Source organism: Mus caroli, unplaced genomic scaffold, assembly GCF_978045245.1.
Source record: "Mus caroli unplaced genomic scaffold, Mus_caroli_1 scaffold_6, whole genome shotgun sequence".
NCBI classification, from domain to species: Eukaryota; Metazoa; Chordata; class Mammalia; order Rodentia; family Muridae; genus Mus; species Mus caroli.
The window spans coordinates 2,145,755-2,171,142 of NW_028227261.1; the positions used below are offsets into that span (position 1 = coordinate 2,145,755).

The 25,388-nt window shown below is 48.8% G+C and overlaps 1 protein-coding gene and 1 non-coding gene across 3 annotated transcripts in view; one reads left to right on the plus strand and one right to left on the minus strand.

Annotated features, from left to right (window-relative positions):
• The first annotated feature begins 624 nt into the window (after positions 1–624).
• Tp73 (tumor protein p73) overlaps positions 625–25,388 on the plus strand; it is an 82,806-nt gene continuing 58,042 nt past the window's right edge. Inside the window, exon 1 of one of the 2 annotated variants that reach the window (XM_085838536.1) lies at positions 625–709. Coding sequence is in view for 1 of the 2 variants with exons in the window: in XM_085838535.1 (XP_085694661.1) it covers positions 24,167–24,198 (32 nt within the window). In the remaining variant the exon portion in view is untranslated. Of the gene's footprint in view, positions 710–24,141; positions 24,199–25,388 lie in introns of those variants that run through there. The other variant, XM_085838535.1, reaches the window with a different exon arrangement.
• Positions 6,094–6,238, minus strand: LOC115030979 (small nucleolar RNA SNORA48). Its single transcript, XR_003836572.1, has one exon. It is a non-coding gene; the product is annotated as a small nucleolar RNA SNORA48 (small nucleolar RNA).

Here is a 25,388-nt window from a genome sequence, read left to right on the forward strand (position 1 = left end):
CCCCTCGGCGCCTGCGCACCCTTCCTGGCGCCCTGAGCCCCGCCAAAGGTCGCGGTCCCGTCCCGCTTCGACCAAGACTCCGGCTACCAGCGTGCGGCCGGGCGGAGGAGACCCCGCTGGGGCTAGCTGGGCGACGCGCGCCAAGCCGCGGCGGGAAGGAGGCGGGAGGAGCGGGGCCCGGACCCCGACTCCGGCAGAGCCAGCTGGGGAGGCGGGGCACGCGTGGGAGCCAGGGGCCCGGGTGGCCGGCCCTCCTCCCGCCACGGCTGAGTGCCCGCGCTGCCTTCCCGCCGGTCCGCCAAGAAAGGCGCTAAGCCTGCGGCAGCCCCCTCGCCGCCGCCTCCCTGCTCCGCACCCTTATAACCCGCCGTCCCGCAGCCCTCCCCGCAGCCCGGCGAGGAGGCAACGCTGCAGCCCAGCCCTCGCCGACGCCGTCGCCCGGCCCGGAGCAGGTAGGCAGCGCTGGGACCCGAGCTAGGGTCAGGAATCTCGCACGAGGCTCGGAGGCTGGAGTTCGGGTGTGCAGCAGCCCGGGTGCTAGCCGAGTGAACGGCCCCAGGGACTCCGCGTCAGTGGCAGGAGGGGCCGGCCGGAGTGAGGCTAGGAGTAGAAGCAGTTGGCACCTCGGCAACCCACGGACCTGCCTCCTGCCCACACTGTCCATTACAGGTGGCAAGGGATCGCCATACCCGGAGATTCTGGGGCTCAGGTCTAGTAAAAGGGGAAGTTGGGAGGTGCGTGGGTATCCTACCTCACAAGGAATGCAAATCCCCACCTCTGTAAGGCAGAAGGCCTTTCAGGTCCCGCCATGGAAGCAGACTAAGAGAGAGGAAAACCAACTAGAGCCCAACCTCTATGCTGGTCCCAAGGTGTGGGGTCCTGGTGGGTTACTGCTGTACTGTGATGAGTTTACTCTGGTGCCTCACCAGCCTCCCTAGTCTTCCAGGTAGAGAACCCGGGCTGCCCGCACTCTCTACTGCTCCACTGGGCAGCTGTCACCTTCTCACTCTTGAGAGATGAGAACATCTGTAGGCACCTGTCCACATACACACCCGAATGTGTGCGTGGGCGGGGGGGGGGGGTGTCAGGAAAAAAGCTCTGACTTCTGAGCCCCAAGACACTTGGTTCCCTGTATGTGCTGAGGTCTGTTAATTAATTAAATGGGCACTTGGGACCTGGGTCGTAACAATATTTGGGGGAAGGTTGTTGTTGTTTTTCTTCATTTAAAAGTTAAATTGTGTCTGTGTGAGTCGTGCACTGGTCAGAGGACATCTTTAGGAGTCGATTCTCAATTCTCGTTTTCCATTTTATCAATCTCAAAGATTTACTCAAGTGGCCAGGATAGGCAGCAAGCACCTCTACCTGCTGAGCTCCACTGCCTCGGATTGGTTTTCGTGGTAGTTGCTTGTGTTGCTGTTTAGCTCTAGAAAAAAACTCAACAGAGACAAAATGTATCCTGAATCCTTGGTGTGTTGCAAACGCTGTCCCCACCCCCACCCCCCCCAACCCCACCCCGCCCCATCCTCTGATTTATTCAATAAAAATGTAAAACATTACTTTGTGAACAAAAGATAAGTGTTTAACATTTTCTCATCCATGACTGTATAGATTGTGCATGCAATTTTAAAAATCAGGTCATCGGTTTTAAAGGTGTTGCATACCTACTAACTAGTCTTGAGCTACTGGTGGGCCTATGGGAGCCTGCCTATCAAGCACAGGTAACTAACCACAGGGTGCTGAGCAGTGTTGTCCTTCTAGCGATGGCTCTGTGGAGCAGGCAGGGCCTGCCCATTCTGATGGCCACCCTGTGTGACAACATTCTGGATTAGAAGTCAGATGCTGAGTTCAAATACTCTCTGTGCCCTTGGACCTTGAGCAAGTTACTTAAATCCTCAGAACCTCAGTTTACCCATCTTCAAAATGGAGTCATAGTGCTGCTTTTCTCAAAGAGCTTATAGAAACCTGGTCAGTATGCCTTTGTAAACAGAATGGAAACTGCCTGACCCTGGCTGAAGGAGGATATGAGTGAGATGCTTGTGTTCATAGAGGTAGAGTTATTTGTATAAGAAAGAAACTGGCTCAGGACCTGTGAGATGGCTCCTTGCTGCCAAGGGTGATTATCTGAGTTCCATCCATGGAATCCATAAGCTAGATTGTGGATCCACATTGTCTTCTGGCCATCACATCTGCACTGTGACCCACGCGTGCACACATACATACAAATAGAAAAGTAACCAGGATGCTATATCCAAAGTCCTTGGACAAGTGCTGATACCAAGTGGTCTTTTGGGTCCTAGATTTTGGCTCTAGGGCTGGGTGGACCAAGAAAGAACTCCGAGAAGAGGGCCAGTTCCTAGGTTTTGGAGAGATCATGGCAGTAAGGCAGGAATTTGCCTGCGACCTGGGTGGAGGCTAGCAGCATCTGTCAGGAGTATGTCCTTTGATAAAGATGCTCCTGTTTCATGTTTATTTATAGAGTATGCCCAACCCAGGTCCTGGAATGGGCTTCCAGTGCTGACACATGCGAAGGAGAATAGCTAAAGTAGAGATGAAGAAGGGAGACAGGGCTGAGGGCTAAAGGGAGCTTCACCACCCTGCTGATATCCAGGGATGCACCAACCCAAGACTCCTAGCACTCCAAAATTCTTGTCATTTTTGTCATTGCATTTTTAAAAAGTCCCATGTATATCTCGGTGAGAAACTATTTCTGTCACCAAATTCAAGGGTGATTTACCTCCCAGAAGCAAGCACAAAAAAAAAAAAAAAAGAAAAATGAAAAAAAAGTGAATGGTGTTGGGGCAGGGGGCAGAGAGAAATCCTCAAAACACTCTTCTGTGTTCCTTCTAAAAAGGAACTTCGAGGCAGCCTTTAGTTTTCGTTTCATCTAAGACTAAGCGGATACTTTTAAATGTTGCTGACACCAACTCTACTTATGAGTAACAGTGTGGCAGAGACTCCTGGAACCCAGATCATTCAATCTTGTTTCTGTCTGAATGTGCAGCAAAGAGTATAACGGATACGTTTAGTACAGCTACAGCCACCTTACAAACAGGCAATGTCCTCTCTATGGGACCCAGCCTGCAGAACAACCTGTGGTCCATCTGCCTTTGTAGACTCTGACTCTCTCTGTCTCTCTCTGTCTCTGTCTCTGTCTCTGTCTCTGTCTCTGTCTCTGTCTCTGTCTCTGTCTCTCTCTCTCTCTCTCTCTCTCTCTCTCTCTCTCCACTTTATCTTTAAACCAGTTTGTTTTCCTGAACTTGTTGCTCCACAGGGGAAGATCAAAGAGAAGGGATTGCTTGGCAAAACTATTGCTTATGAAGTATCTGCAGGAATTAGCACCTAGTGCACATACTGGCTGTGTGCTGGTATTAGGCTTAATAATTTAGGATTTTACTTTTGCTTGTAATTCTCCAACATCCCCTTGATGTAGGTACTGTAATTATGCCCATTTTCAGATGAGGTAATGGAGGCTTTATAGCATGTGATTCAAGGGGCCTGGAGTTGTGCCATCACAGTGTGGGATTTGAGATCTCAGATCTGACAAACAGTCCAGGGTATGGGCTTCTGGGTGGTTCTCGCCAGTGTAGCTAGTGCTGGGTGTATAAATATAACCTATCAGACAGAGCCACAGGACCCTAGAACCCTTGCACAGGGCATTCTGTTGAGAGGACTGTTTGAGGATAGGTGACTAGAATTAGGCGTGATATGAACTCATGTAGGGAGAAACGACGCATCGTAATTTCATTAATACCGAAGTGAAATTTCTCATCTTCAGGCATGAGTGTATAAACAAACAAGTTTACAGTCCATGGTACTTTATACAGTCAGTGGTACTCTTCTCACTCATTGCAGTTACTGATATTTTCACTGGATGTCCCAGCTTGGCAGAAAGCTCAAATTTTTTTTCTCATCGCCAACCTAAAATTCTGAGTTATGACAGCTGCTGCTTGACTTGACCTTGTCCTAACCCAGAGGTATGACCGTCATAGATTAATGTCACTTGAACACTGTGGCCACTTCATTAGAACCATGGGTGGGACCAAACACCTACAATCACAGCACTGGAGAGGCTGGGGTAAAGGCATCAAGAATCCAAGCCCCCACCACCAGGGTCAGCTCTGTTGTGCTGTCCTTATTATGCTGAAGGTCATGAGCACAAACCAGTAGTCTAATTTGCCACTATATATTCTGATGGCCAGAGGCTACCTGTCAGTGTGTGGGCAAGACTAGTTCCCCTCAGATAGGAATCCCCTCTATGTTCCTCCAAGATCTGGCAATTCTGGCAGCTCCTTGCCCTGCAGGTCTGCCTCTGTCCTACAGTCTCTGACTCTGTGCAGCATGGCCTTCTCTTTGCTTTCTCTGAGTCTACCCTCTTTGATCTCCTTTAAGGGTGCCTGTAGTCAGACGTGTGGCTCATCTGAGGTTCAGGGGAGAATTCCTTGTATTTAATTTTATGTATTTACAACACTCCTCCCTGCATAGGGTTCTGCAGTGTCAGGGCCAGGCAGGTTCTGCTTGCCCCAGCTGTCTGTTTAAACAGGGGCTGCTGGGGTGCTTCACAAGACATCAATATGGCTTTCAGGATAGGAGAGGCATCCTGAAGTAGAAAGAGAAGGGGAGCTGTTATCCCAGGACATCTCCACTGAGGCTGGAGCACTGGACCAAAGAAACAACCCTGCCTGTGAAGGAACAAGAGCTCTGAAGGCAGGTCTAGGCAATGGAGTGGACATGAGGACATCAGAGGGCCAGTGGATGTAACACTTGATGGCCCTTGCAGATGGAGTCAGGTTCCCCAGAGAGTGACCTATGAGGGAGGAAAACACCTGCCCAGACTCTTTGCTTGGTGCGTGACTTTGATGGACACTGCCCAGATTAATGGGAGAAAAAAACAATTTTAGAACCATGGGTAGGACCAAACACCTACAATCGCAACACTGGAGAGGCTTGGGTAAAGGCATCAAGAATCCAAGCCCCCACCACCAGGGTCAGCTCTGTTGTGCTGTCCAAGCAGGGTGCAGGGCCCACTCTCCCAAATGTTGCAGCCAGTGAGGGGCAGGGATAGCTCTCCCGAACTTATGACCCTGTGGGCAGCTTTCCCAACTACCGGAAGTGTGGAGGAGAGGGGCATCATCTCTGCACCCGTGCCACCTCATGACAGACAAGTGGCAGAGTCAGCTATTCCACACTCATGCTCTGAGGGTCTGCTCACCCACACCCCACACCCACCAGGGTCATGTCCACTGTGCTGCCTGGGTGAGGGTGCAGGGCCTGCTCTCCCTAGTGCTGCTAGTGAGTGATGAGGCAAGCTCTCCAGAGGGCGGCAACCAGTGAAGGGAGGGGCCAGTTCTGCCCAGTTCTTGGACATCTGCTCTGACAAGGGATATCCCATGTTCTTTAATGGTAATGTGAATCGTGGACATCAACACCCACCTCTGCATAGCCATGGACCCAGACATGGTACACAGTGGCAGCTCAAGCTGCCACCTCACTATGACCCCGGGTGGTTGGCCACTCACAACAGGCTGCTCCTCTCCATCCTCCAGTCTCCAGCTCCAACTCTCTTCATAATGCTTAAGCTGCTCCACTTCTCTCTCTCCCATCTGACCACCACATGCTCGCACATTGTGGTGGCTCCCACTGCAGGCTGGCCATGCTGCTGGAGGGCCCCGGGGTGACATCCTTTGGTCCAAGCTGCACGGCCATGAGCAGGCCCTGATCAGGCCCTGAACCTCACCCAGGCAGCACAGTGGACATGACCCTGGTGGGTGTGGGGTGTGGGTGAGCTGCATGGCATTTTGGCAAGCGGTTGTCCACAGCCTGCCTGTGCTGTGCTCCAGAGGCAGATCTGTGGGTGCTGTGGCAGGTTTCTGTCTGCCTTTTTCCCTCCTTGTGCGCTGCACTGCAGGTGGCTATGTGTGTCTATGGCCTGCTCATACAGGGTGGAGGGCAGGTCTATGGCTATCTTTCCCTGTCCAAACATTGTGGCATGGTGGAACACAGATCTCTGTCTATCTTCCTCTTCCCGTGCTGTGCTGCCTGGATTTGATGTGATTTGATTTGATGTGATTTGATGTGATATGATTTGATTTGATTTGATGAGTCCTAGACATAAAACAGCTTTGGTCACCAAGCCAGGCATCGGTTCCAGGATGAACATAGGACTGTCATCTGCTCTACCCCTGACTGATGTAAGAATGGCATCATCAACAAGGTGTCTCTTTGTCCATTGACAGGGGTTACAGTTTTTTATTGGTAAAATTTTACTATGTAGCTCTGGCTAGCCTGGAACTCTATGTAGACCAGGCTGGCCTGAAACTTTCAGAGCTCTACCTACTATTCTCTGCCTCCTGGGTGCTGGGATCAAAGGCGTGCATTGCTTGGAATCTCAAGGGGATAAGGGTGTGGGGCTTCTTCAGGAGAAAGGCAGGTCTCAGGAGCCTGACATTTTCTATGTGGTACTGATTTCCTGCACAAGTAGCGGTTTCTCGTTTTGCTTTAGGCAGTTGGGTGGCATTAGGCTTTGCATGTGTTGCTAGTTCTCCATCGATTTTGGCTTCTAGTATCAGGTATGTCAAAGTGGCGGGTTCTGGTTTCCTACAGCCCGGGTCTGAGGTGACACCATGAATCCCAGCTGTTGTCCACCTAACACTCTCCAAAGCAGGTTCACAGTACAGACCTTGGTGAGTGTATTTCCTATCACAGTCCACTAAAGAGGGCTTTATACAGACCAAGGGCAAAACAGACATGAACCATTGGAAGAGGCTGCAAAGCAGTATGAACTGCGAGGGCAGGGCAGTCACGGGCAGGGATGGAGAGGTCTGTGGGCCGGGCCTTCCAGTTCTTGGACAGTTGAGGTCCCAGGAATGTGTGAGTAGCCACTGTCACCCCTTTTGAAACCTGCCCACAGCAGAAGCACCTGAGCTGGGTTTATGATGTGCAGCCTCAGCCTGAAGGACTTTAGGGAGAAGGGCAGGCTCTACACTCCAAAGCAGAAGCCTGAGAGGAAATTAGAACCATGGATTTGGGCAGTGACAGCCATGCATGGGAGCTAACTAGCTGATTCAGGATCCTGTCCATTTTGTAGATGTTTAGTAGTCCAGAAAGGCAGAAGATAGTAGGTGCTAGGGACAAACATAGTTTTCTATGAAAATATGATTTTTCTCTATAGTCACACTCATTTCTTCTTAAAAAACACTTAGGTGTCTATTTGTTCATGTGTGTAGGTGTGCCAGGGTGCATGTACAGGTTAGAGGTCATGTCCAGTGTCTTCTTTGCTTCCTGTCCACCTTATTGTTTTGAGACAGGGTCTGTCTCATTGACTCTGGACTCAGTGATTGGGCTGGACTCTGGATTTCCTCTGACTTCTGCTCCCCAGTGCCACGCTTGCAGACATTTGTTGCCTACAGTCTGTTTTGTTTTAAATTTATATTTATTCATTTCATTTTTATTTGCATTTTGGCTGCATGTATGTCTGTGCACCACAAGCTTGGCATGCCTGTGGAGGTCAGAAGAGGGCATCGGATCCCTTGGAACTGGAGTTACAGATATTTGCGAACCAGCATGTGGGTGCTGCGAACTGAACCCAGGTCCTCTGCAAGAGCAGCAAGTGCTCTTAACCACTGAGCCGCCCCTCCAGCCCCTTTGCTGTTGTTGTTTAATGTGGCTTGTTTATTGGTATTGCTTTTTTTAAAATGTGGGCTCTGGCATCTGAACACAGGTCTTCACACTTTCCTGACTGAGTTATCTTCCCAGTAAACCCATTTCTACCAAAGGTGATCACAGTAAACTAATTTTTATTTTCAGACACATGCCTAGTCTTCCTGAATGTGCCCTGCGTATTTGCATAGGTATGGTAAAATTACTAAGTGGCTATGCTAGTCAAATAAGGAGTGTCAGAGCAGATCTCAGAAGCCTGTGCTGGCAGCGGAGCCAGGCCAGGGTCCCAGCATCAAAATCCATCTGCAGAGCTTCTCCCGCTAGAGATGCCCAAAGAACCTTAAGGCTGGTGGTCCCTCCGTCAGTTACAGTCCTTGTCTGTGAGACCATAGAGCCCTTGTAAGCCAGGGACCAAACAAAGCATTTTATCTGTCTGTCTGTCTGTCTGTCTGTCTGTCTGTGTGTATGTGCACATGAGCATGCCACAGTGCATGTGTGATGGTCAAAAGACAATGTATCTCCTTCCACCATGTGAATTCCATGGATGAAACTCAAATAATCACTATTGGTAGTCAGCATGCGTATACACAGAGCCATCTTACAGGCCCTGATTCAGTTTCTTTCTTACACAAATAACTCGACCTCTATGGAAACAAGCATCTCACTCATTTTCCCCTCAGTCAGGGTCAGGCAGTTCCAATTCTGTTTACGAAGGTTAATTGACCAGGTTTCTATAACCTATATATAGCTTCTTTAAGTTTTTAGACATTTGTACCCAGTTCAAGGGGCCTGCCTTTGAAATGTGTGCTGGGCAGAGTCCTTTCTCAAATCTCTTTGATCGAAGCTACTGACAGAGGCCGTGAGAACATGGGTAGACAGCGGCTAACTGCCAGTGGCTGGAGAAATGGCCCGAATTTGTGGGACTCGTCATCCGGTGGGGGTGTGTCTTATGGCAACTGGACATGAAAATCTAGATATTTCTGTATTAGAGAAAAAACAATCTGTTTTAAGAAAAGTTTAGAAGGATCAGTGGTTAAGAGCACCGACCGCTCTTGCAGAGGACCTGAGTTCAATTCCCTGCACCTACAAGGCAGCCCACAAACACTGTGACTCCAATTATTCTGACATCCATGGGCACATGGTACTCATACTACACGCCGACAACGCATTTATACACATAAAATAAAAACAATCTTTTTTTAAAAAAAGTAACTAGAACTACTATAGAGAAGAGGTTGGATTTCTTGGGGTGTCATATAATTAAATACTCACACGAGTGTGACAGGATTGATTTATGATAAAGGATTCCCTTTATTATAAGGGAACCTTTTTTTTTTTTTAATCTTCCAGGGTTGCATCTCAGCCTCTGGAGTAAGGATTCATGGAAAGTTTTGTGGGGCCAATCTGCAAAAGTTCAGCAGAAATCAGAAGTTAAGAAAGGTGATACAGAACTTAGCATTGGAAAGTTCTGGAAACAGAGCTGGAAAGATGCCTCAGTGCTGAAGAGCACTCCCTGTTCTGCCAGAGAACCAGAGTTCTGTTCCCAGCACCAGTGCTGGTGGCCCACAACTGCCTGTATGTAACTCCAGCTCCGGGAGATCTGACACCCTCTTCCAGTCTCTGCAGGAGCCTGCACACACATGCAATACACATTCATAAAAAAATAATAAAATTAAGCTTTAAAACATTTTTTTTTTATGAAAGGAAGTTATCAGCCAGGCATCCCTGCACTCACAAAACAGAGGCAGAGAGATCTCTTGTGAGTTTGAAGCTGTAGTGGTAGATACATAGAAAGTTACAGGTCAGTCAGGGATACATAGTGAAACTCTGTCTCAAAAAAAAATATCTACAATGAATCCAATTTTAGACAGTTTGTGCTCAGAGATGTAGGGCATTCCTGTGATCCCAGTACCTAGGATGCTAAAGCAAAGGAGAAGCTGAGACAGAAGAGAAAGATTTGGAGCTTGAAGCCAGCCTGGGTCACACAGTCCAAAAATATATAAATATCCAAATATATAAAATCTTTTATGCCAACTTGACGCAGGCTAGAGTCATTTGGGAAGAGGGAACCTTAATTTAAAAAAAAATGACTCTACTGAATTTACTTGTGGTACATTGTCTTGATTGATGATTGAATGTGAAAGGGTCTAGCTCACTGGGGGCAGGGCCACTCATAGCCAGGTGGTTCCATGGTGTAAGAAAGCAGAACAAGAAAACAAACCCACAGGAAGCAAGTCAGTAAGCAGCTTTCTCCATGGCCTCTGACAATGGTTAACCTGACTGCTGAAGATTCTTTGTCTCTGTTCTGGTTCTTTCTCTCCCTCCCCCTCTCCCTTCCCCTCCCCCTCCCTCTTAAAGATTTATTTATTTTATTAATATGAGTACACTGTCGCTGTCTTCAGGCACATCAGAAGAGGGCGTCAGATCCCATTACAGATGGTTGTGAGCCACCGTTTGGTTGCTGGAAATTGAACTTAGGACCCTCTGGAGGGGCAGACAGTGTTCTCAACTGCTGAGCTATCTCTCCAGCCCCTTATCTCTTTCCAACTTTCTATATCAGTTGAGTTTTTGTTTATCCTTCCTCTTTCCCCACAGTCTGTCTTCCTACCCTTCTTTCTCCCTTCCATCCCAGCTTCCCTTCCTGTCCTTCCTCCCCTCTCCCAGTCTACCTTCTTGTCCTTTCTCTCCCAGCCCCATTCTAAGCCCCTTTCCTTTCCTTTCCTTTCCTTTCCTTTCCTTTCCTTTCCTTTCCTTTCCTTTCCTTTCCTTTCCTTTCCTCTCCTCTCCTCTCCTCTCCTCTCCTCTCCTCTCCTCTCCTCTCCTCTCCTCTCCTCTCCTCTCCTCTCCTCTCCTCTCTTTTTCTTTCCCCTTCTTCCCTCCTTCTCCCTCCTCTTTTCTTTTTTCTGAAGCTGTTTTTTTAATTAACCTTCAAACTAAACACATTCTTTCCCTTGAACCTCAGACTTTATTTACCACAAAATGTCCCTGCATCTTCTCATGTAGAGTGGGTTCTCTTATAGCTTCCACACACAGACAAAAGAATTTTAACTCTCTGTAATTCCAACTCCCAGAAGAAAACAAAAGGTGAACACGGACGGACGGCAAGTGTGGGAACGCCCGCCCGAGTGCCACAGAGCGGTTTTGCTGGCTGCTCTTGCCAAGGGCTGGGGTCTGGTCTTGCTATGCACACAGTGGCTCACCATCACCAGCAACTTCTGTCCCAGGGAATCTGACATTCTCTTCTGATCCTCCTTGGACACCAGGAACACACATGGTACACACACATATATGTAGGAAAAAACAATCATACATGTAAGATAACAAAAAAGTAAATCTGAAAGCATTTTCAAAGACGTGGGCAGCTATTTTTAAAGCAGGCATGTTATGATTCCTCGTTGTCATAGAAAACTTTGCTTCTTATACTTTTATTTTTTGAGATTCATTTAATTTTATAGTTTCTAACAACTGTGCCTTAATTATGAAAACACCAGGAGAAATTTTATGAAAGCATCCTGTTTTAAAATGTTTATTTTAAAAGTTTAGATTTTATTATTATTATTTACGGGTATGTGTGTATGTGTGTGCTTGTGGGGTGTGCATGTGAATGCAGGTACTTCCAAGCCAGAAAGGGTGTCACAGTCCTTTGGAGCTGGAGGTACAGGTGGCTGTGCACTGCCTGACGTGGGTACCAGGGAACATGAGTTGTCTGGAAGAGCAATAAACTCTCTTAACTACCAGGTCATCTCTCCATCCCCAGAGTTTCCTGTTTTTAAACAAGGCTAGCTATTACCCAACAACCGTACCTCCTGCTAAATATTTTTCATCACGTTTGTATCAGGAAGAGTCAGAAAGGCAAAGCCCGAGAGAGGTACACTTAGTTTTGCTCATTTATTGTTGAGATGACCTGCAGACACTGCTGTGTGCCTCTTAGTTCCTGCGTTACTGCAAGGTTAACTGTCCCAGGCTTCGAACAGACATGGCCAGGAAACACAGGAAGAGCAGCAGTTGTATGTCTGCCTTGTGTTTGGATGGCTTGGAAGATATGTGTATTTTAGCTAATCCAGTAAACTTAAGCTAGCAGCCCAGGCAGGCTAGGTGGTCATGATTCTTCTGCCTTGTCTTCTGGACTGAGCCACGCCTTGACTTGGAACTTTAAGAAGCGTTTCCACTCTTGCTTCATCTCACAGGAGACAGCTCTGCCAAACTCAGTCTCTGGAGGTGAGGCCAACTTCTGATAATAGAGTTGTGAAAAAAAATCCTTTCAAGTATTTTATTACCAGGTTTTAGCCAGCCAAATAATTGAGAGTTGAGTGTTTCTGGAAGTACTGAGGGTCTCGGTGTCTCTCTCTCTCTCTCTCTCTCTCTCTCTCTCTCTCTCTCTCTCTCTCCCTCCCTCCCTCCCTCCCTCCCTCCTTCCTTCCCTCCCTCCCTTTCCCTCTCTCTCTCTTACTTGTATTGGAAATTCAACACCCAAACCAGCAAGGCTTTTATGACAACCATGAATATAAAATAGTAATGTTCAAACAGGGGTGGGCAGCCTGCAGCCCCTGTGACCCCCAAGTTCACTTTTAGACAGGTGGGTAAAGACCACATGGGCTCTCCAGTCTCCACTTGCTATTCTATGATGGATGTAGGGAACTTCCTGAGGGAAGGTACCCTACCAGCACTGACCAGGCATGGAGGATGAAGGAGGACGGAGAGCCCCTAATAGACCTGGGCCTCTTGTTTATATAGGATCTTTTGAGAGCTGGGGCCATGGTGAGCCATTGAACTCTGCCTGACTCAGGCCAGCATTGTGCTATACCCCCAGCTGAGAGAGGGAGAAGAATGTCTACCAATCACAGAGCAGAGTGCTCAGGACTCAGGACAAACTAAAGGGAGGATCTCATCTAGTTTGACTCATAACAAAACTGCTCTATGCAGATGCCAGTCTACCAGAACCCAGAGTCGCTAACCTGGGAAGCCAGTGGACAGCAGCCTTCCAGGCTGGGGTTCTTGTCCTGACCAAGATGCCGTTCTTCCTGCAAAGAGAGAGGGGAAGAAGCCAGAAATGAGCATGCTCATACCAATAGAGCCCAGGACTCAGTAGTAGGAACGTGTCTGGTGAGCCTGGAGTCTCCGGGCTCCATCTCCTGCTCCCTAGAAAGCCAGCAAGGTCTCCGAATGAGAACTGCGTTCCACTGGATTCCTTCTATTGAGCAGAGTCTGAAAAGGTAAAGACCGCTTCTGTTCTTATTCCCACCAGGCCCAGGAAGGAGGGTCCCTCAGTCAAACCTAGTACCTTTGCTGGCCTACTGTTAGGGTTCCAAATCCTACAGCTGCTATGATCGTCCCAGAGAAGGCAGGTTCCAGCCACTGAGGTCCCTTCCCAGTCACTGAAGTATAAGGGAAAAAAGATGACATCAGATAGGGTACAGGAGGAAGTTGTGCCTATCCATATGCACAGGTGCCGTACAGGGGAAGGTGGCTCTTCTGAGTCCCAGACAGAAAAGGTAGCTCTGGATGGCACAGAGGCTAATGTAGGAATGTGTGGGGAAGTGGGCAAGGAATATGCAGATATAGCATTGTGTGTGTGTGCACGTGCATGTGTGCATGTGTGTGCATATGTGTGTGCATGTGTGTGTGTATATGAGCAAGGAATATGCAGATATAACATTGTGTGTGCATGTGCATGTGTGCATGTGTGTACATGTGTGTGTGCATGTGTGTGTGCATGTGAGCAAGGAATATGCAGATATAACATTGTGTGTGTGCACGTGCATGTGTGTACATATGTGTGTGCATTGTGTGTGTGCATGTGAGCAAGGAATATGCAGATATAACATTGTGTGTGCATGTGGGCGAGGAATATGCAAATATAACATTGTGTGTGTGCTTGTGGATGTGAGCATGTGTGCCTGTGACTACATATGTGTGTGCATGTGTGTGCATGTGAGCAAGGAATATGCAGATATAACATTTTGTGTGTGCTCGTGGATGTATATGTGCATATTTGTGTGTGTGTACATGTGGGCAAGGAATATGCAGACATAACTGTGTGTGTGCATGTGTGTGCGCATGTGTGTGCATATGAGTATATGCATGTGTGTTTACATACATGTATGTACGTGTGCGTGTGAGTGCATGTGTGTGTTGTTCCTCAGGAGGCATACACTTTTTTTTTTTTTTTTTTTGAGCAAGAGCCTCTCACTGATTCTCTCCATCAGGTCTCCATTTCCCCATCTCTACTTTTGAAGCACTGTGCTAACAAGAATGTACTATCATGCCTGTTTTTGTTTTTAAAGGCGCCAATATTCTCCTCAAATTTCAGTGCATTTATTATTTTTCACATGAGCCACAGCATGCCCATGGTGGTCAAAGTACAGTTTTTCAGAGTAGGGTCTCTCCTGCCATGTGGGGTCTGGGTTTCAAACTCAACATTCCAGGCTTGGCTACCAATGCCTGCTGAGCCAATCCCAATGACTCCTCACACCCCACCTTTGAAACACATGTTCTGGGGATCACACTCAGGCCCTCATGCCTACAACAAGTGTGTACTGACCCAGCCCCAGACGTGACTTTGGTTTGATGGTTGCCCAGCTGGGACCCCTTTCCTGATGTTTGTGTCCTTCAGAGCTGTACCATCTGCTCCTACACAGGGCAGCTTCTCCATGTTCAGTGCATCTGCAGCCTCAGGGTCACCTGGACTCACTCAGGGTGCCCAACAGGTTGTTCTGGAATCATGTGTCCCAGTGTCCTGCAGACATGTGTCATGCAGTTATATGTTCTGAATCTCAATATAGACCTTAGAACTGTGGCTGAAGAAAGGGGATGTGGTGCCAGACTCAGTTTGCCCAAAGAGCTAGTGCAGGATGGAGCTGGCTGGCACTGGACTAGGGCAGACTGAAAGGTGCAAGGGGCCCTTGGGTGGTGACACCTGGTGTTTTAGACCGTTCTGTGGGTTCCCAGTAAAACCCCCTCTTCTGCAAAGGAAGTACTTGTGTTTTCCCAGTGTGCTATGGGTACAAGGATGAGTAACAACCATGATATTTGCATGGCGCTTCCTTCACCATAGCTGCACACAAAGGCCTGCGCTTTGCTCTCTTGGCAGAGGTAAGCTTTGTTTCCTCAGTTTACAGATAGGGAGGTGGAGGGCTGGGAGGTCACTATAGTCACAAGAGGGTAGAGGGCTCAGCACAAAGTGCAACAAAGTCACTGTAATAAAATTCAGGCCTGGGCCATGGTCCTAACCACCGGGGAGGCTGAAGCAGGAGGATCGGAAAGCTTAAAGTGACCCTGGTCAAGCTGGTCCTGGTTCACTTAGTGAGACCCTGTTTCAAAATGGAAAGTCAAGAGAGTCTGGGGTGCACTTTGACCCCAGTGCTGCGGTGAGAGCAATGAGAAAGAACAGATACACAACAGGGAAGGTCGCAATGGATCCAGCACTAGCTTTCAATTTTTAAGAAAGATTTTACATTTTATGTTTGTTGTATGGCCATATGCTTGTACTCTGTGCGTGGGGGGGGGGAGAGGGAGGGAGAGAAAGAGAGAGATAGAGAGGGAGAGAGAGAGGGAGAGAGAGATAGGGAGGGAGAGAGGGGAGAGGGAGAGAGAGAAAGAGAGAGAGAGGGAGGGAGAGAGGAAGGGAGAGGGAGAGAGAGAAAGGGAGGGAGAGAGAGAGGGAGAGAGAGAAAGAGAGAGATAGGGAGGGGAGAGGGAGAGGGAGAGAGAGAAAGAGAGAGATAGGGAGGGGAGAGGGAGAGAGAGAGAGAGAAAGAGAGAGATAGGGAGGGAGAGGGAGAGAGAGAAAGAGAGAGATAGGGAGGGAGAGAGAGAGGGAGAGAGAGAAAGAGAGAGATAGGGAGGGAGAGAGGGGAGAGGGAGAGAGAGAAAGAGAGAGAGAGGGAGGGAGAGAGGAAGGGAGAGGGAGAGAGAGAAAGGGAGGGAGAGAGAGAGGGAGAGAGAGAAAGAGAGAGATAGGGAGAGAGAGGGAGAGAGAGAAAGAGAGAGATAGGGAGGGAGAGAGAGAGGGAGAGAGAGAAAGAGAGAGATAGGGAGGGAGAGAGGGGAGAGGGAGAGAGAGAAAGAGAGAGAGAGGGAGGGAGAGGGAGAGAGAGAAAGGGAGGGAGAGAGAGAGGGAGAGAGAGAAAGAGAGAGATAGGGAGGGGAGAGGGAGAGGGAGAGAGAGAAAGAGAGAGATAGGGAGGGAGAGGGAGAGAGAGAAAGAGAGAGATAGGGAGGGAGAGAGAGGGAGAGAGAGAAAGAGAGAGATAGGGAGGGAGAGAGGAAGGGAGGGAGGGAGAGGAAGAGGGAGAGAGAAGAGAGAGAGAGAGAGAGAGAGAGAGAGAGAGAGAGAGAGAGAGAATGAGAGAGAGAAAGAGAGAGAGCTCTCTTAACTGCTGAGCCATCTCTCTAGTCCCTCAACAGTAGTTTTATTGGACACTAAGGACTTCAGCGATGAAGATCCAAAGACCTGACTAACTTTCTCCCAAGTGTGTGTGTGTGTGTGTGTGTGTGCAAACATATGTGCATGCATGCTAGAGGGAGCCTGCCCAACTGAACAATTGTTAGAGGACAAGGGTTAGAACAGGAATAACTCAATCCCATAGTAGGGAGGGTCTGAATCCCTGTGGGATCCTGTCCCCAAGAACAGGACACTCAAGGTCTCGTGCTACTCAGGGTCAGGCTGAGAATTTGCTCTTCAAGGTTTCGTGGTATGTATTCCTCTGTATTCATACTGTGTTGCGTAAGGACATCTTCCTGCAGGCATCTATTATACAGCAAGTGTACACGCTTTGTCCCCCTTGGTCCCTTTATCCCTTTAGACAACTCACTTCTGCTTTCGTGTGGTGTATACATACGTGATTTTTAGATACATATGCAAAAACCCAGGAACCAAATATGAGAGAAAACATGTGATGCTCGCCTTGCTGAGACTGGCTTAATTCACACACTACGATCATGTCCGATATCCTCCATTTTCATGAAAAGGATGTAACTTTGTCCTTCTTTATGGCTGGATAAATGTGTGACCATGTATAGTTGTCATACTTTTCTTGTCTGCTCCTCTGCTCTTGAGACTAGTGCTGCACTGAGTGCTCCCGTGTGTTGACTCAGAATCTTTGGGGTAGGTGTCCGGGGGTGGTATGGTCACATGGTAGATCTATTTCTAAAGACCCTCCATACTGACTTCCATAGTGGTGGAAATGGTTTGCCTTGCCTCTGTCGGTCTGGGAGGGCGTCCTTCTGTCCACGTCCCCACCAGCATTGGCCACTTCTGTTTTCAGCCGGTGGCTGAGATGGACTCTCAGTATGGTTTTGATTTGCATTTCTCAGATTGCACCTTTTAAATGCATGTATTAGCTCCTTGTACTTCCTCTTTTGAGAATTGTCTGCTCAATTCCGTTTTAAGCACCAGGTTGCTTGTGTGTGTGTTTAGTTTTTTTTAAATATTTGCTTTAGGTTTACGTGTGTGTGTGAGAGCCTGAGTGTCCATCTGTGCAACATGTGTTTGCAGGAACCCAAACATACCAGAAGGTGTCGAATCCCCTGGAACTGGAGATACGGGCAGGTGTAAGTCACCTGACACAGGTTCTGGGAATTGAACTCCGTCTTATGCAACAGCACTAAGTCCTTTTGACCGCTGAACCACCTCTGTCACCCTGTGTTTAGTTTTTTGAGTTCTTTGTATATTCTATTATTTTATGGGAAGGGATGTTTTTGCCTGTATGTATGTCTTCTGTGCACCATGTGTGTGCCTGGTTCCCATGAAGGCCAGAACCAGAAAAGAGTGTTAGGTCCTGGAACAGTTACAGATGGTTGTGAGCCACCATGTGGGTGCTACAGGTTAAATCTAGCTCCGCTGGAAGAGCAGCCAATGTTAACAGCTGAACTGCTGCTCTCCAGTCGCTTTTTGTAAACTCCAGATGTCAATCCTCTGCCATACTGACAGCCAGCAATGACTCCCCTACCCTCCCCGAGCTGTTCTTCACTCAAATAGTTGTTTTCATCTCTGTACAAAGCCTTTTGAATTTCTCAAAGCCTCATTTATCAATGGTCTTCTGCCGGAGGAAGAGGCTAGGGACAGAAAGCACGGCCTGCCTACTGCTCTCTGGAGTGCCATGGTACCATATGCTGAGCTAGAGTGTTCTGAGCCCCATCCTGGGAGTTGTGAGTCACCTACCTGCTTCCACTGCAGGCTCTCCTACATCCCTCCTGTGATCTTTCCTGAGACACCATGAACCACACCTGAGACCCCCGGGAGAGAACCTTACAGGGATACCAGGTACCCAGGAACATTATCACAGCCTCCCTACCAACCAACTCCAGCATAGATGCCTTGGGCATCCTCTTGTCAACCAGAGTCAGGTGCTGGAGTAGGCAGGGCATGGGAAGGAGACCCATGAGAGCAGGCTTTGTCAGCCTGCTCAGGGCTGCTGTATCTACGAAGGGCTGTTCCAGTGTCCCTGCCCAGTGGCAGCTGCCAGATCCCTTCCATGGGGACAGCAGGGACTCTAATTGCTCACCTGCTGCTCAGAGTCTCTGCCAGCCCTGGAGGTGTGTCTGGGGAAGCTGTGCTAATTAGGCACACGGTCCATCCTTGTAGGGGCAATATGCATAGTGTCAACCTTTCAGTGAGTCCTTCACAGCAAGCAAAGAAGCTCCAGTCTCCCATTCTGAACTACATCCCGGACCTTAGGGATGACACAGTCCTAGCTGTTGCCTCATTGATGTCCACCTTCCAGATGGAGACTGCCCTGCTCAAGCACAGCCCTGGTGACTCTCAGCTCAGCTGACCTATGGGAAGCCTTGGTCCTTGTGGGGATTGAGGAGAGCATTCCAGGTGCCAGGGTTGGGAAGAGAGCATGTAGGATCTTCAGGTGTCTCCACCAGCAGCAGAGGGGGGCCTCACAGTAGAGAGGGGGTCTAACTTTTGCAGAGATCACACAGCGGCCCTTGCTAAATGCCGTAGGGCCGCAAAGGGGAGTCGAGCTCCACAGTGGGTACGTCCTGGTATCTGTGCCGCCCAGATCATGAACAATAAGCGGCATATCTTATTATTCATTTACCAAGCCTCCATTCTCTGGGGTCCCTGGGACGCCTTACCACACAGTACAGACTAGATTCAGCTCCTGCTCGCTAGAGAAGGAGGCTCTGCTGGTGATAGTCGTGTAAGTTAGAGACAGCAGGTCCCTGATCTGCAAGACTTGGATTAGACAATGTGGCCCCCCTCCTTCTCGCCACCACTGTCCTCTGTCTCCCCGTGGTCAACCGCCATCAACAAGCCTAATTACAACGGCCTCCTGGCACTTTTTCTTTTGGAGTAAGGCATGCTCCGGCTTGCTTCTGGGCCCTTAATTTTTGATCAGGGACACCTCTTCGACTAATTATTTGTCAGTAATGAGGGAGGAGAGATGAAGTTGCAAAAGCGTCCCTGAGCTTATAGAGAGAAGCTGCAAATTAAAATATGAGGCATCGGTAAACAGGGGGCTAATTGGATTAATTCAAAAGTGATAGATTGGGATAAGAACAGAGAGGAAGACCACAGGCAGATTGAGGTCAGAATAATTCCAGGAGCGTTGCCCGGGCTTCCTGTGATAGATGTGAGCCTCAAAGTCCAAGAGCTACAGAAAGTAAAATATGCTGCTGTGTGTGCAAAACACATCTGAGTCACTCATGCACACAAACCACCCAGGATGCATGGCCGTTTCTTAAGCCCTGGCACTATCTGACCCTTGAGTCATTTTTAAAGATACTAGAACTTTCATATGACAACCGCCTTTCTTTCCTCTGTTGTAATAAAGCCCCCTCTGTTTGTTTTAAGGTTTTTAAAATTATATGTACGTGTGTATGTAAGGGTATGTGCACGTGAGTGGGAGTGCCCATGAAAGCCAGAAGCCTTGGATCTCCTTGGAGCTGCAGTCCCAAGCAGCTGCCTGGTATGGGTGCTGGGAGCTAAGCTCCCAAGTACAGTATATGGTCCCATGTGCATGCTCTTGTCCGCTGAGTCATCTCTCCAGGCCCTCATTCTGATTTCTCTTGGTGCTGTTTAGTGTTTTTGGATTCTTTGAATCTTGAGCCACATGTATGTGTGGGCTATCTAATGTAATTGAATTAAAGAAAAAAACCGTTATGTCAGAAGGTGATAAAAATTATGATGGGAACATCCCACTTCTGAACAGGCAGGGGGGGGGCTGAACTTTTCAAGATAAGGGGAAGCATCTCCCTGGGACCCAGTGAGCACTGTCTGTCTGTGGCTGCTTCCCCTGGTGTCTCAGCGAGGCATCAGGTTTCTGTAGGGCATCTGAATGGCCTCATAGACCAAATGTGCCCTGACCTCTTCCCCTGGCCACAGTGATGCTTTATAGTCGGGATTAACTCTGGGCTACTGGCCTCACTCCCAATCCTGGCTGACACCTAGGCTGTGGGGAGCTAATAGTTTCCATAAAATATTCATTTAGATAAGTAGCATAGTATTTGAGCCGTGTATGTTTTTAAAATCATCAAGTCTTTATTCTTAGGGTGAGCCCTATCATATAATCACAACTGTGCACCATTTCAGTTCTCATGGTTCTTCTATGGATCACACTGAACAGTAAGTCCTGGGCTGCAGAAGAGAATTATTTTTGCACCTGTCTCCAAGTCTATTGGTTCAACATAAACATAGGCAATACTTGAACCATATGTTATCATTCCACCGAGGGGCTCCTAGACACACCCCCAGTCAGCTTCCTGAATTTCTAAATTCAGAAAGGGAATGTGGAGCTGGGAAGAAATAGTATTTCACTTAAGACTTTACTTACCCATCCTGTCCATTTATCCATCCCATCTATCTACCCATCCAACACATTCTCCCATCCATCCATCCATCCATCCATCCATCCATCTTTTCATCCCATATGTCCATAAAGCCCATCTTATCTACCCATCCATCTATTTATCCATCCATCCATTCATCCACCCATCCATCCACCCATCCATCTATCTATCTATCTATCTATCTATCTATCTATCTATCTATCCATTCATCTACCCATCTGTCCATCCATTCATCCATTCATCCACCCATCCATCCTTCCATCCATATGTCCATCCACCCATCCCTCCATCCACCCACCCACCCACCCATCATCCAGTCTATCCATCTACCCACCCGCCCACCCACCCACAAAACCACTATAAAAGCATTCATCTCTCATTCATTACTGAGTACCTGCTGTATACTAGGCCCTGATCTGGGACCAGACAATTCAAACTTTATACACTCAGTCTTCACCATTCTGTGACATCAGCTTGAAGCTGAGGGTTTAAGTCTGCAGAGTGCAGGCCTCTTGGAGGTCCCCAGGGCATACCACAGTATAAGACACTCCGTGTGGAGCACAGAAGCCAGTGTGCCAAGGACACCCTTTGCTCCTGTTGTTCAGGTGTGGGTGGGGATGGGTCTGGCAGTGAGACAAGAGGGGCCATGTTAGATATGTACCTCAAGAGACCATCATCGAGCAAGCAGGGTGGCTTCCAGTGATGCCCTAGGCACCTGCTTTCCGAGGTCACTCCCTTTAACTTCTGGAAGACAGGAGAGGACACAGCCGAATGTACTGAAGGCAGATTTGCTTAGGATCCAGGCCAGGCTTCCATGGATCTCTGCAAAGAGTGAAAGTAGACACTGCAAGGGAGCTTGGTGGATGCTCTGTCAAGTCATGAACTGTATGTTATATAAATCAATCCCTCAGTTTCCTCATCGGGGAACAGAGGTAGAAACTCTTCTCACGGTACCAGTGTAATGGTTGTGCTATGGATAGGTGTGGACGCTGAAATTCATGCCTAGTGAGCAGCATCAGCTAGGGCATGAGGAGTCTGTCACATTCTCTGTGTGACTCCTATGTGCTCTCAGGACTCACTGAGTTGAGGATGAAAGAGCCAACGGCCCGGATGGAAGAGTCAGATGAGACAAAGAACAGGTGCTCTGGCAATGTCAAGCAGGTTGGGAGGGCAGGGAGTCTTAACTGGGCCTCCATCTGCCAACCTCCCTGGCCTTGGCTGTCAGCCAGGGCAGCCTCTGACCTCTGAAGGGCGTGTCCTCTGTTTTTCTGAGCAGGAGTTGGGCCCACAAAGGCAGCCCTTCAGTCTCGGATGTGAGTAAATATTGACGCTGGGGCTTTGGGGGCCCTGACCGTTGCCACTTAAGCATGATGTGGATGTCTCTATTGGAAGCTCAGAGTGGCTGAGGACTGAGCTAGCTGGGCAAACCTGCTCCCTAAGGCAACCATGTTTTAACCAGCCCCCTCCCCCCACTCCCTGGAGTTCTTCCTCCTGCTTCAGGGCTAGGACAACCCTGATCATCCTGCACAATTAATCAGGCAGGCAACCCAGTGCCGCCACAAGCAGTCGTTACGCAGGTATTTCTAAGATGGAAGAACTGGTTGCTTAAAGTAGCTAAGAGGAATGGAAGCCAGTCCTTCCACCTCTGTGGAATGGGGGAGACTCATGGTCTCATATGCTCATTTGAACCAATGTTGCTCTGCCCCTCCCCTGCCATCGCCACCCCCCCACCCCTGTGTGAGAAGAGGCACATGTGGTTTGAAGCCACCAAGCACCACCTCAGCTTTGTATTCATGAGCACTCACGTGTGTGTTCGTTCACAAGCTCTCTCTGCTGTCCATGGGAATGCACAGAGGATATCTTTAAAGTCAGCACCTAGACACCATCTTGGGCCCGGTGTACAGTGAGAGCAGATCTTCAACCTTGGCCTCATTCGAGAGAGATGTGCAGAAACACTTGTTGAAATCCCCACAGGATTCCCTGCCCAGTGCTGTCCTGTCACCTTAACAATTAAGCTACTGTTGCCCACCGCACAGTTGGGCATATCTTACTTTCCAAACAGTTTTTTTTTAAATTTGTATTCCCTTTATCCAGTTATTCCTCCCGATCCCTTCCCTCCCTCTTTACCCAAGCCTTTCCACCCTCAGCATTCCCCCTTTTTACTTATGTTCTTTATACTGACGGTCTACCATCTCCCTGCCTCTAAAAGCCAGCTGTATGAGGCCACTCTCCCTGAAATGACTAGGTGTGAACAGGGAAGATTCCCTCATGAGCATCAGGGGGAAATCCTATGATATAAAAATGTCTGCAGTGGGCGTTGGAGAGACCAATTAGCCATTAAGAGTGCATACTGTTCTCTAAAGGGACCTGAGTTTGGTACCCACATTGGGCAGCTCAAAAACCACTCTCAGCTCCAGTTCCGAGGGACCTGACACTCCAGCCTCCAAGAGGATTTGCACCCACATGCACATACAGTCACAAATGTTACTTTTTAACCTTAAAAATGGCTGCAGTGGGATGAGAAGCTGGGAAGTTTAGGCCTGGAGATTCATTTATAGAGGGGAAGCTCAGGAGTTGTGACCGGCTGGCTCTGCTTTCCCAGCCAATCTTGCTGGATGTTTGTAAACCCTTGCTCTACCAGCCAGTCTACTCCAGATGGCTCTACCGGATGTTGTAAGCTTCTGATTTGATGACCCCATGAATTTGAGCAATAGAAATGTCTGCTGGAAATGGTTTGCCTTCTAGAGACAGGGTCTCACTATACAACCTTGGCTGTCCCTGAACTCACTCAGTACCTCAGAACACAGGCCGGCCTCAAACTCACAGAGATCTGCCTGCCTCTACCTCCCAAGTGCTGGGGTTAATGGTGTGCAGCACCATACTACCAGCCAGGGCTACATTTTTTATGCTCTTTGCTGTGGGCTGTTCTCCTTGTTACAGAGACTGGGGCCAGCCTGTACCAAGCCATAGGGTTTTGAGGAGACAAGGGAACTGCCCCACCCCCAGAGTCTGCTTCTGCAGAGCCTAACTGGCACATGATAGTTTACCAATATAATGTGTATTACAACAGGAATACAGTAGGGTGCCCTCAAAACCCGTACACTAGTGGTTAAGAATATGGGATAGAAATTCTGAATTCAGCATTCTGGCTGTTCATTATCCTGGGTCGACAGCAACTGGAGTCTGGTGTGGTATGAACAGGCAAAGTAGATTTCTGACATTTAAAAGAGGAGTTCTTATCTGCCGCCAGCCTATGGAGACCTGTGTTGTTGAGATGACAGTATACAGGACGTATTGTGAATTGCAGGGGAGCACAAAAAAAAAAAACAGGAAGAGAGATGAGCCCAAGGTGTTAAGGGGTCCATTGTACCATCCCTTGATTTAGTTTATGTGCTTGGGACCATCAACAGGGGGAGCAGACATTGTAGGGTGGCCCTCTGAGATTTCACCTCCCCAGCTCACTTCCCCAGGTAGTGGGAGCCTGCCCCCATGTTGGTTGCCAAGAGTAGGATCAAACACAATACCCATAAGCCTGGTAGCCGGTCCCCAGACCCAGGGCTCCCTGCCAGGCTCCACCCACTGGCTTGGAGCTGGCCACACAAGCCTCCCAGCTTCCGTAACTTCAATGTCATCACCTAGGCAACTGGACGCTGCCGCCACTGCCCTGCCACTGCAAGCCACCACGGGGCCTCCAGCACCTCTACCCAAGTCTATGGACCCACCCAAGGCCCAGGCTCAGCCAAGGTAGGCAGGGGCTCTGCTTGACTCTCAGCTCTAAAGTCAGGGTTCGCTTGCTGTCCCCCTTCCCCACAGGGCAACAGCCTCAAGGTTCCATCAGGATAAGGAAACCCCTCCCCACCAACTCACCTGGTAGCCCAGAAGTAAGGCTCCATGTAAGCAGGCCTGCCACACAGGCAGGCTGGTGGCCGAGACAGTCTGAAAGAGGCACCGTCTGTGACTCTGGTGGCACAAGGCAACATGGTATGGCACTTTGGAAAGTCACCTGTACTGAGTAGTCTACAGGGTCTCTCTGTGCCCCTGTACTGTGTGTGACAGGTCAGGATGGAGACAAGGGATTCTGACATCTCCCAGAAGTGGTTCTGGTAACTCCACAGCCTTCATTCCTTTGAGCCACCTGAATTTCTCTTTATTCCGTGTCCAAGAGACACCAAACAGCTACCTGGATCTTCCAAGGCCATGGTTAGTGCTATAAGATGTTGCCCCTACCCAGTGTCTCTTCCTAACTCGCCCTCCGCTACTTAGTCTCAGAGTCTCGTTCATCCTTAGCCTGTGCTGGGCTTCCCGCCCCTCACATGGCTGGTGCTCAACATGTCTACATGCAGGCCTAAGTGTTGAAAGATGGGGCCTCGGTAGGCCCTGTTCCTGATGTTGTCCACTTGTGCTGCTGTCCTGTGAACAGGGCTAGATGTCCCAGGACTGGCAAACTATACAGCGTCCTATTAGGATGAGGTAGAGAAAATCCTGTATAGAAATTATTGCAGGCCGGGCGTGGTGGCACACGCCTTTAATCCCAGCACTCGGGAGGCAGAGGCAGGCGGATTTCTGAGTTCGAGGCCAGCCTGGTCTACAAAGTGAGTGCCAGGACAGCCAGGGCCAAACAGAGAAACCCTGTCTTGAAAAACCAAACAAAAACAAAAAAAAAAAAAAAAAAAAAAGAAATTATTGCAATGAGACCAGAGTGAGTGAGTGAGTGTGTGTGTGTGTGTGTGTGTGTGTGTGTGCATACACGTGAACACCTCGGTTGTGCGGTGCATTGTGAGCCAGTGTGCACACGTGGGTGGAGAAGCAGAGTATCAGGAGTATATGGACCATACACTCTTTGTGGTTTTACCACCGTGTTCTCAGCAGGACCTAGCGGTGGCCCTGGAGCCCAGATGGCTGGAGTATTGCCTGAAAGAAAGATATCTGCCCCA